Source organism: Acartia tonsa, chromosome 10, assembly GCF_053477335.1.
Source record: "Acartia tonsa isolate MP-2025a chromosome 10, ASM5347733v1, whole genome shotgun sequence".
Taxonomy (NCBI): domain Eukaryota; kingdom Metazoa; phylum Arthropoda; class Copepoda; order Calanoida; family Acartiidae; genus Acartia; species Acartia tonsa.
Genome location: NC_137269.1, coordinates 48,058,843 through 48,071,208, shown reverse-complemented (window position 1 = coordinate 48,071,208; position 12,366 = coordinate 48,058,843). Strand labels below are relative to the sequence as shown.

Sequence of the window (12,366 nt, the reverse complement as noted above, 5' to 3'; positions counted from 1 at the left end):
CACAACCTAGAACTTTAAAAAAATAATATATAAAAAATCTTATATCCCTTAATATATAAGTTGGAAGGAATTTTAATGTTAGAGGGAGATTTAAAATCTGCATCAAATTTTAAGGATTTTTTATAAATTTCGTTTTTTGTATAATTCTTTATCTAAAAGCGGAAATACAATTTAATTTGATAAATTTTGACCAATAGGATAGGTGGATTGGAAACTACCTGCGCTCTAATTGGTTGAATGGTGCAGTCACTAGTATTCTATATTATAAGAGGAAAAGGAAGATTGAGTTTCAACTAAAAAAAAAGATTTATAATTAGCCGCTTCTGTGTTCATCAGGGGCGTCCAAGCTTTTTTTTTTGGGGGGGGTAAAATGGCGCGCGAAGCGCGCCGAAATTTTTTTTTACCCCCCCCAAAATTTTTACCCCGGGGGTAAAATTTGATTGGGGGGGGTAATTACCCCCCCTAAAGTCTGTTGGGGGGGGGGTAAAAACTCCCCCCAAATCTGTTGGGGGGGGTAATTACCCCCCCCAAACTAATTTACCCCGGGGGTAAAATTTTTGGGGGGGGTAATTTAATTATGTAAAAAAAAGCACCTACCTAATCTATTAAAATAATAAGTACTATCCTATAACATAAAGTAGTAAGTAAGGTTTATTTGACTATAGCTTCAGATTTCATTACTTTTAATACTGAGTTCTCCTTTTTAGGAAAGCTTCACATAGATCCCATGATGGTTCCACACTATTATAGGTCAATCCTTTGAGTGATTTTAGGCTATTTTTCTCCTCCCTTTTTACCCTTTAGAAAACACGAGTTCTTAGATGCTAAGGGCGCCACTACTATGTATAATACAAAGTAGAACGATGTCTGTCTGTTTGTTTGTTTGTCTGTCTGTCTATTTGTTTGTTTGTAGCGAAGGATCTCGCTAACCACTGAACCGATCGGGTTCTCCTTAACAGGGTAGATTCTCATATGTCCCTGGAAGGTTTATAACTATTTTGGGGGAGGGTACCACCACCCTCCCTAGAGAAATTAAATTTTTTAAAAATTTCTCAATTTTAGAAATAGAGTTCAACGAAAAACAAACATCAAACGTAAATTTTTTTACTTTTTCTTTTAAAATCTAAAATAAGGAATTGAATTATTAAATTCGACTCTCTCCTCCTCAAGTGCCCCTAGAGGCATCTAGGGGCGTAGCCGCTAGTTCAAATATATAGTAGTATCTCATTCTTTAGAACATATAAATACAATAACTAACTCACTAACCAATGAACCAATATGATTATACTTTAAAGTGAAGCGTCTTATAGGTCCTGGTAAGTTTTATAACTAGTTTTGAGACACCCTGACATCCTCCCAAAAGAAATCGCCTATAGAAATTCTTTTTCATTATTTAATGAAATATTTAATTTAGTTAGGTATCTATTTTATGGAATCTTCAGTGCTTTACAATTACATCATAGATCCCCGGGATGGTATTTACTCCCCCCCCCAAAAAAAAATTTTCAGTAAAATTTTTTTTTTAAGAACATTCAATTTGAGGGGGGTAAATACCCCCCCAAAAAATTTTTTTTAAAGAACATTTATTTTGGGGGGGGGTAATTACCCCCCCCAAAATCGTTGGGGGTGCCTACGGCCCATTACCCCCCCCCCCCCCTTGGACGCCTATGGTGTTCATGTTAAAATTAGAGAAAAAAAACTTTTGATGGTAAACATACAATGCAGCAGGAAAAAAACAGCACAAGTATTTGGGATATTTACCATATTAATCTATAGTACAAAGTAGCTTGATGTCTGCCCGTCCGTCTGTCTGTCCGTTCGTCTCTTAAGATCTTGGTATACAACTGAACCGATCGGATTCCTCTCTTCAGGGTATATACCTATTGGTCCTGTTTTCTTGGGGCTGGGACACCCCAACTCCCCCAAAAATTATGAGCAGCACCAGAATTTTTTTTTTTTAAAGCCGCTAGTATTAAATAAAAGATTAATAACATTTAATCCTGCACCTCAAAAAAAGATTGGACGTCCTTGGTATTGCATAAATAGTAAACTATGACATTAAAAAATGATTTAACGATAATTAAGTAAATTTTTGAAAAAATCCTATCGATTTAACAACAAAAGGAAATTCTTTAAATCTTTTTCTACCCTCTAAAAGATTTATATTTTATCCTGATTATAAAAAATATTGGTAAGCAAAGTCGGGGTAAATAGCCCATGATTTTCTGACAATACCTGCTGTTTTGTATCCACACTAGTTGTGTGCGTGTTTACGGTTCGAAGACTGCGTTTCGCATATAGGTGGGTTCTATAAACAAAACTGTTATGGTATTGACAGCTGCAAATACGGTATCAACAACAAAAATCTGACGCTAGACGTTCAGAAGTCATCTCACGGTATACGCAATCGCTGTAACATATCGCTGTTATGACGTCATCTCACATTGCTGTTGATTTCACAGATGGATCAGGGAGATGAACAGCATCTCACAGTACAAGCTATCAAAAGCTGTCAAAATTCCTGCTTTTGCAGACAAAAATTATGTAAATAAAACAATAAATCATGCATTGAAAGCATGGTTTATGATGAAAAAAACGGGGCATTCCCAACAGATCTCTATGCAGGGGATGAAAAATTTTAAGTAAAAAAATTTGAATAATTATTATAAAAATAGATATTTTCAATATAAAATTTTTGATAGGTAATGGAAATTAAAATTTTTTTTTTAAATTTTGTAGAAAAAAATATACAATTGAAAAAAAATTAGGTAATCTATAAGTGAGTAAAAAAAAAATTTTTCCGGGGGGGGGAGGGGCATTTTCTTTCCCCCTCTCCCTTCACATTTTCTGTACTTTAAAAAAATAGGCTGAATTGACCAAAATTCAAAGACGACATTTGCTTAACATCCCATTTATTGTAGTTTTGCTGTTGATTTTGTTGTTGATGACAGCTGCAGTATTGCAGTTCTATCACTGTACCATATTACCGTATTATCTCTCACAGTAATGTTTATAGAACGCACCGACACACAAAAATGGCCGCCCGAGGTACCGCAATGTGAGATACCGTGATAGAACAGCAATGTGATAGAACTGTGATCACAGTTCCGACTATAGAACCCACCTTATGTCAGAAAAGAAGGAATAATTATTGGTGTTTTGAAAAAACCTTGATAAAAAGTGACAGGATGCATGTCTGTCTTTGTATCTGTGCCAAGATGCTCGGCTTGACTGATATGGTTCTCCTTTCTCAAGAGAAATCGCCCCTGGAAAAAAAATATTTTTACCTTTTCTTTTTAATTTAAAATGAAAATTGGATGCTCCTGCAGTGAACCTACAGGCCGCTAGGGACGTAGCCGCTAGTCATTGAAATAGAAAGATATCCGCACGACCTTTAATGTCTAAAAAATGACTGTAATTTTCAGAGAAGCTTCATGGTTGTCAAACTCCTAGGAAATTGTTGTGAGATATATCTTTTTTAAACAAGGAGGATCTCGTCCAATAGAAGCGACCGTTATTTAACACGTAGCGCATCTGCTCGTCGCCATGAAGGTAATGAGTTCTAATCACGGTTCAACACCACGTCATGACTGAAGTCGTTCTGCTGCTATGTCAGATGAGCATTATTAATGATTAGAGAAACGGGAATGCCTTGGCCCAAAACAGACACAAATCATTACCATGCACAGTTAGGACTTGCTGACAGAAAGGCTTTTATATATGGGTAATATTTGCTACTTTTATCGATCTTTATCGATTAATATCTTGACATGATGTTTTTTGTGGGACACCCCCAAGGGCCAACCCCCCCAAAAATAAAAAATCCCCCGCCACTTTTTAAATAATTATTTAAAATAGTGGTGGAGTGGGGGATCTCCAGGTAATAAAAGATGTAATTATACCTCTTGGGGCAACGCCCCTAGAGGCTAGGGGCGAAGCCGCTAGTATCTTAAAAAACAATTCATAGATGATAAATTTTATTTGTAATATAGGTATAGTTGCCTTTTTCCATGTAAAAGATAGAAAACTGCACATGCAAGTAGGCGCGTGCATAGACTTTGACTGGGTGTGGGCTAAGTTTAATAACGCCTAAGAGTTTTAAACTTACACTACAATACAATAACAAATGATAGGCCTGTTTATATTGTAATTGACTAAAGGTAAAATGTATACTGGCCTATCATTGGTCATTTGTATTGTATGACGTCATTTTTCATTAGGAACTATAAGCTGATTCAAAGCAGGGTGCGCAAAGCGTATATTTTATTATAATAATGGTTAATTCTAAAGGTTGCATTGGGTGGGGGAGGGGGGAGCTACATTTCATCATCCCCCATTATCTGTTTCCAAAGTGATGGCCTTCCCTGAATGCAAGTCAAGGTTATGAAATAAGGTTGAAAGAGAGAACCTTGAGTTATAGAATAAACAAGCTCAAAGGGTAGCCTGTTGAAATTTTAGGCCAACTGAAAGGGGTTAGTTCTATTATTTTTATCTATAATACAAAGTAGAATGTTGTCTGTCTGTCTGTCTGTCTGTCCGTCCGTCCCTTAAGATCTCGGTAACCACTGAACTGATCGGATTCTACTCTTCAGGGAAAATACCTACTGGTCCTGTGGTGGTTTTAGGCTATTTTCTTGGGGGGTGGGACACCCCCAAAAACAGATAAATCCCCACCCCCCCCATTTTTTTTATTTTGTTGAAGATTTCCTTGGTCCTGTTTTTTTGCTGAAGATTTCCTTGGTCCTTTTACGAATTTCGCCTTAATTTTTTTATAACCTCTTGGGGCAAAGCCCCTAGAGGTTAGGGGCGAAGCCGCTAGTCCAATTATATATAGTAGTAAGCTTTTTGTTGTCTGTAGCGAAGGATCTCACTAACTGCTGAACCTATTTTGTTCTTCTTTACAGTGAAGCTTCTTATAGGTCCTAAGAAGGTTTATATCAATTTTGAGGTAGGGTATTTCCAAACTTCCGAAATAAATGGCTCCTAGAACAAAAATTCTCTAGATGCTTCCAGGGGCGTAGCTGATAGTTTACGTCATTGTGATAAATTTGATTAGTCTCAAGTGTCATATTGTCTACTAGTAGCTACGCCTCTAGTATCAAGGCGATTATCATTCGAAGGGAGTGAAAGGGGACAAAGAACAATTTAATATTCCGAAATGAAATAACTTGAACCATCAAATGACTTCGAAGCCTTCCTTTTTCAGGGTGTTTCATTAGAAATGTTTTTTTAAATCTTCCCAGCCAGAAAGTAGCGTCACTATCGTGCTACTATAGCGCACGATATCGTGTAGCAATCGAGCACGAGTTCTTACGATATCGCTAAATAGTCGTCCAATGCACATCGACGATATGTTACGATAAATGGTCGAAAAGGTACTTAGAGCTGCGCGATACACCTACGAACTCGTAAGCGATATCGTAAGTATCGCGCGCGATGTCGTACCAAAATCGTAAATAAAAAGTACATTAAAAAATTTATTTAACATCGTGTAGTTTTAGGTAAGGAAATGGTTACGTAAAACAACAATATTCATAACATAAACTAATTGTACTTTCCATACAGAAAGAGAGAGAGAAAGAGAGGGTGTTTATCTCTGTGTTTCCTCTGAAATTATAAGGGTGATTTGAAATCTTTTTCCATTATAATTATAATTGTGAGGAACTTAAAATTTCTTACATAATTTATCTTATTTTAATTGCGATTTAGACATTTTTGTACACTTGCTGTGGTTTAAAATGAAAATGATTAAAAAAAAAAAAATTTTCAATAAAAGACCATTAACACATTTTGATATTATGTTATACCAGTTTTTAATTTATTTTGTTTGAAAACAGAAAGATTTTAATTGTCTATACAAAGTAATGTGAATACCTAGTGGCCAATTTATAAACTATATTTCTCACACAATGATTTTGAAATTGTTGGTTGTGTGTCTGTTTGTATGTGTGTGTTGACGAAACATAAAATGCGAGATACATACGATAGTCACGGTTTTTACTACAAATTCGAATTAATCTCTTTAAAATCGTAAATTCGATTTTTGCTATAATATAGTAAATATCTCCTTTCGATTTTCCTTACGACGTTTCTGGCTGGGTTAATTATACATAGAAAATAATAGTTATTTCTCCCATCGTATTATAATCGGCTTTCCGCAGATATAGAATGTACAATTATGAGATTAAAACTAGTTTTTTTAGCCCCGAGGTGCCGAAGGCACCGGCTAAAAAAAATGGTTTAATCTTATGTTTGTACATTTTTATATTCGAAAAAAATAATAAATGTCGTCTTGATTTATAAACCGGCCAAACCAAATATTCTCTGTTTACTTTTAACATTTCTGCTAGGATTGACACAAATAATTATATAATCAATAAAACTAAAAGTACAATTTTCGTGTTTTTCAACAAAACATATGATTAATATTATTATTATTTTAGTGTTAAACGTTATTAAACAATTTTAAATATGAGGCGAACAGTTATTTATAGGTTTCTCTTGCTAACAAACGGCCGGGGTTCGAAATTCGACAAAACCTTTCATGATAAACAAGAATCATTAAGTCCAAAAATGACATTAAAGATACCAGAAACTTTTCTATAGTTGGACCATTTAGCCCTCGTGAATTAAACCATTTCAAAGAGGTCTAAATTAAAAAAAAAGTCTGTTATATTTTGTTTTATATGAAGGTGTAAATCAAACTTAACTTAAATTAAATTTTAATATATAGGGGATGTAATTATTGTAATAGCCTAAAACCAACCCAAAACATCCATAAAGCTTACCTGAAAAGTTCATCAAATCAGTATTTTACGAGATCTTTAGCCTCAAATTAAAACCATAAAAAAAAACTTTAGGTAGTACTTTTTAAATATAGGACTAGCTGCTGCGCTCCTAATTTATTTAGGAGCTCTGTACGTATTCGGAAGGAGTAGGAAAATAGCCTAAAACCAAACCCAAATATTAGAATTTAATAGCATAAAACACTACAAGACGATTTTACAAAATATAAGACTCAATATATTCAGTAGTTATCGAAATCTTAAGCTACAAACATAAAAAAAACATTACTACTTTATAGGATAGTGAAAATGAGCAGTATGGAGGCGTTGATGGAGCGAATCCGCTCGCGGGTAGATTTATCCAAAACCCTGTTGGACACCGCCAAAATAGTCAGAATTGGACTCGCGGACAAAAGACATTCTTTGGACATAGAGGTGGGAATTTTGGGTGGCCTAAATCTTTTAGGGGAGAGTGGGGTTGAATTTCGATTTTATATTTTAATATTTACCGAATGGACATTAGAATGTAAGTTAAATAGGTACCTACCCAAGTTTTTAAACCAAGTTATTTTTTCTTTTACTTAAGAATTTCTTAAATTTTTATTGGTTTCTAAGCTATTAGTGTCCTAACTTTTCAATCAATAACTTCAATATACCAAAGGTGTAATTTTGTTTGTCTTCAGTAAGGGATGTATATACATTTTTCGATGATTGGTTTGTCCCTTAAGATCCCTGATTTTTATATCATGTCGAGTTTATATATACCCGAAAGTTTTCCGAGATTAACATATTTGCATAACCAAAAAAGAAACATCAGCAAATAATATTCTTAATTTTTTTACTACTTATATGTTCACATTTCTTGTCTTATTTTTTTTAAAGAAAACACTAGAAAATAATTTTCAGTCGTTCTATGCAGTAGATTATAATATGATTTTTATCCTCCTCAGTAAGATACATGTGTGCCTGTCCGAATGAATTTTTGCTTATCTTGGCCATTTTTCTTTGGGTGTATTTTAAACTTAGAAAATAAATTCTAGACGTTCTATGGCCTATGGGGTATGAAAACTTTTATAAAAACTAATCTTCTTTCTACCTAATGTTTTAGGATAAGGAAATCTATCGGAGTTGTTTGGACAAGTTGCAAGCATCTATAACTGTTCGTACAACATCTGGACTCATGGAGAAGCTAGAAACTATTGCTCGTCAGGTATTTACGATAGATACTATGCAATACCGAAATTTTGCCTTTGCCTTTTTATAATGTCAAATGGATGTCAGGCAAGAAAGGGCATATCCACGACATGCATTTACCTAAATATAGAATTTGTTATACCAGTAGGTACTTTTTTCTTTTAGTTTAAATTGTTTCTTAACTGAAAATGGCCAGGAAAATAATGCTACCAATCATTTTGTTTTCATTTTTAGATGAATCTTGAAAGTATCCAAAACTGTCAACCTCCTGTTAACCATCTCTTCATTCATTCTGAAGTTTTCTACATTGATGTCGTCATAGGTTATGTTCTAAATAAAATTATATTTTAAAAAGGATTCTTTACTAAAAAATATTGTAAAGAGTACCTAAAAGTTAATTAAATTTTTTAAAAGTTGTCTACAAGAAGCTCCCCTAATCTAATTGTTAAAAATATCTTTTTAAAAAATAAGATAAATATTACTGAGGTAAAATAAACCTACTTAGGTATATGTCTTGCTTTACAGATGTTTTGAAATAAAAAAGTAAAAGAAACCTTTGTTTGAATTAAAGTTTAAGCGGTTTCCTTACTCACAGTTAAGGATTTAAATGTTTCTTTAAATTTGGGACACCTGCCGTTCTTGGTACAAACTTTAGGTACCTAATATTGAGCAAATCTCCTGTTAAAAAGGGAATGTTAATATTTTGGAAATCCAAGGAGCTCTTTACACCGATACCTTATTATAATTAATTTTGAACATACTTTTTATTAGACAACAACGGTGTGGTGATGAGTGTCAGTATTCACCATCAATCCAATCATCCTGCTAAAGGTATGTCAGTTTCTTGTATTACTAGCGTAGCCATTAGGTTACGTCTTCCACCATTTTATAATTTTTCAAATACTGTCCTTGTGTGTGCAGGTTTATCTTAATGTTTAAACTATGATATATTTTTATTTATTAATTATTAGCGGCTACGCCCATACTTTCTATGGGCTGTTATATTCACCCAATTGTTATAAGTATAACGTTCGTTTTATAGGTTACTTCAACTATATAAAATTACATAATAATTATAAAAAATTGAAGGTTATTAGTTCTTTTTATAATCTACGTAAGTACCTATTCTCTATAAATAAACTTCATGAAACTATTCCTGTAATTTTAAACAAATATATTTTAATTAAGGAGGAGTATCATACGTGCAAAATTGTCCTGAAATTGTGGAATGTCTCAAGAACAAAGATTTTGATCTTTTTGTCAAACACCTAGAGGTAAATATTGTTGTATCAACTACTGATAGGTCTCTCATGTATAAGGATGAGATACGTACATAGGACAGCAGGGAATATTCTAATATGTTAACTGAGTTTTAGACCTTAAGGAATTCATATAATTTATGTGGTAATTATTAAAATATATTGAATAATACTTAGACAGGCAAGAAAAGCCATTAAGCGAAAAATAAATTGAAATTAAAATCATAATACTAATTCTTCTTATAAACTCCTATGATTTCTTTTTTAAAAATCTAGATATATTTTGATATTTAGGGACTTAATGCTGTTTACAATTGTGGCCTCACTGAAAAGTCAAGAGCATGGCAAGGTATACCTAGTCATTTTTACTATTACATACCTACCTAGTAAGCATAAAGTGTAACGCGTACATTATTAGTTAGGACGATATATTATTTATTAATATGGCTTAAGTTTCTTTTTTATTTACTTAATGTCTGGCTCCTTGCGTTAAACAGACGGACATCATTACGGTGCATTTTAATGACTTTCAGATAAAGGTCGATCAATTAAAAGAAAAGCGGAAACAACATAAATATTGAAAGAAAACTAGAGTGACGGTCAAACAGACAAACAGACATTTTAGATTAGCTTTGCTACTACATTGACGTGGAAGAGGTTAAAAAACTGTATGTCCCCACCTAGTGGATCGTATGTCGACTTTTAAATGGGTCTTTGAATAATTCAGCCTATAGCGTTGGAAATATTAAAACAGCCAAGTCGGTATTAAAGAGTAGAAAACAATTTGATAGCAGACGAAAATTTTTTATCTATACTTATTTATTGCTACTACACACACCTTTGTAGTGCTGTATAACTTGGAAGAGGATGTAGCCCGTCTTTACAAATCTCAACAGCAGTCTCATTCTTGGCCAAAAGACATCAACCAGGTATTTTTCAACTTTTCTATATTCTGATTCATTTTTCAGGCTGCTATTAAAGATTTTGCCCAGATTTCACTAAGAGGGGGAGTTTTAACACTTTTGAGTACAGGATTTGTCTTAGGAGTGAGAAATTAGGTTATTTGGTAAAAAAAAATTATGGATTTGGCCTCCAGGTTTGTTTTTAAGTTGACCTCTAACTCTCAAACTAGATTTTTTTCCTGCGCCAAAAATTGTCATCCCTTGTTTGTATGAATACCTATGATATATTTTTTTAGATAATCCACAAAACCCGATACGGCCTAGTAGAGGAACGAGCCGGTGGACTGCCCATGAAACTGAGAATATTTCTGGCTCCCTTCCAGCTGATTGACGAGAAGAATAAGAAACTATATACGCTTAACGAGTCTACTTTAATTACCAAAGATCTAGGTAAGTAATTAGTGTATACAAATAGGACTTTTGGTGCATTTATATCAAGATTGAATTCAAGTAAATTAAGTAACCCCTATCTCTTATTTTGAAATAGATTTAAATTAAGTAGGGGCGGTTTTTTCATATGCCAAAGGGGGCCTACACCTGCGGTTTTTCCATATCTATTATATATAACCTAACCTAACCTGTAATAAACAAATTAAAAATTACCTCCTCTCCTTATTATCAATCGATTTCAAAATAGGGTGAAAGGGGTTTTTCCTCAACAAGGCACGTTAAGTGAAATCTTGAAATATCCAATAAAGGTACTAAGAAAGAGAGGTAATGTCTGATTGAGCCAATAGGAGAATCGCATGGGTACATACATTTAATCTCATTGGTTGAAATTGTGTACATATTTTGTTACGAATGCATGTTTTTTTTTCATTTCATACATAGATAAAAGTCAGCTGTAAACCGTATATTTTCTTAGTAGAAAGCTTTGCGGAATCAGACTTAATTGCCCAAAAATTTCGTTTTAAATTTGAAAGCTTCAAACAGAGGTGGATTCTTTAAAAAAAAGTTAGGCTGGCTACTCGCTGGTGAGGCAAAATTATTTATGTGAAAAATCCTCAAAAATCGCATTAAAAAATTTACAAAAACTAAATAAAATCTTAAAAGGGTTATTAACATATGATTTTGTTTAATTTTGTAGATTTTTAATGTGCTTTTGGATAATTTTTCACAAAAATAATTTTGCCTCACTATCGAGTAGCGAGTCTATAAATTTTTAAAAGCTTGAGTCGAAAGTAAACAATACTTTTGTCTGCTAGAAATGTTCCTTCATAGATTTGACGAAAAAAGGGTTTAAAATATGCTTCTATTCTTATATTTCTATTAAATATCCATTTATTCTCAAAAAAAAACAACAGGGAACCAATTTGTTTATGCTTTTTAATAAAAATCATAACTGAAGTAACTCTGTCATAATGAATTTTATTTTCATTAGGTATGGCTCTAAGTGTCGGGATCGAGTCCTGTAACACTGAACACATTCTACCCCTTACACAAGCAATTTCTAATAAAGGTAACTCTAAACCTAAACCTGAACCAATAATCATTATCATAATGAAATCAAAGATGACAACATCCATACAAACGAAGTTTAACAAAAGAGAAAGTAGAAAAACAATATTGATTCATGTTCATGATATGCTTGGGAAGAGGATATTGATTACAGAGATGCTTTGCTTTTAACATCGCGTACCCTATGGCCCAAGGAATCACTCTTGAATAAAACAAGATAGTAGACATGTAAAATCATTATAAAGTTTTCTGTTTATAGAGTTTCTACTAACTCCTTCAAAATTTGTGATTTATTTTCACTCGAATTGTCTTTTGAAGTTTGAAATTAATAGGCCGATTCATTTATGACTAAATGATTATAGTTATCCATCATTGACAGATATAAAAGCAGCTTGAATATATCATAATATATTCTTAAGTTATTTGTTAAGTTTAAGGAAGAAATCTTTAACTAAAAATAATATTTATAAATATATACCTATAGGTGAAGAATTAAATCTTGGAACTCAAAACTGTGCCTCAATGCCAGCATATTTTATTCTGTCTGCTGGAAAACCTATTCCCCTGTCAACAGCTACCATCGATCATATTGGTAAGCAGAACTTTTACGCCTACCTTTACACCTTTTTTGTGAATAAAATTTTTATATAATTATACTTTAATTGTAGGGATAAAAATGTCTTTAAATAAGAATTCAAAAGTTAGCAT

At 33.1% G+C, this 12,366-nt stretch overlaps 2 protein-coding genes across 2 annotated transcripts in view; both read left to right on the top strand.

Moving 5' to 3' along the window:
* The window catches only part of LOC145330225 (ankyrin repeat domain-containing protein 13C), a 526,153-nt gene that overhangs the window by 469,699 nt on the left and 44,088 nt on the right, over positions 1-12,366 (top strand). The window lies entirely within an intron of this gene.
* Positions 1-12,366, top strand: part of MED1 (Mediator complex subunit 1) — a 509,044-nt gene that overhangs the window by 469,700 nt on the left and 26,978 nt on the right. Inside the window, exons 2-11 of the mRNA XM_080174835.1 lie at positions 7,085-7,220; positions 7,894-7,995; positions 8,214-8,301; positions 8,751-8,810; positions 9,168-9,253; positions 9,533-9,587; positions 10,085-10,167; positions 10,437-10,590; positions 11,582-11,659; positions 12,143-12,250. Coding sequence (XP_080030961.1) covers positions 7,095-7,220; positions 7,894-7,995; positions 8,214-8,301; positions 8,751-8,810; positions 9,168-9,253; positions 9,533-9,587; positions 10,085-10,167; positions 10,437-10,590; positions 11,582-11,659; positions 12,143-12,250 — 940 coding nt within the window. The 5' untranslated portion in view covers positions 7,085-7,094. The remainder of the gene's footprint in view (positions 1-7,084; positions 7,221-7,893; positions 7,996-8,213; positions 8,302-8,750; positions 8,811-9,167; positions 9,254-9,532; positions 9,588-10,084; positions 10,168-10,436; positions 10,591-11,581; positions 11,660-12,142; positions 12,251-12,366) is intronic.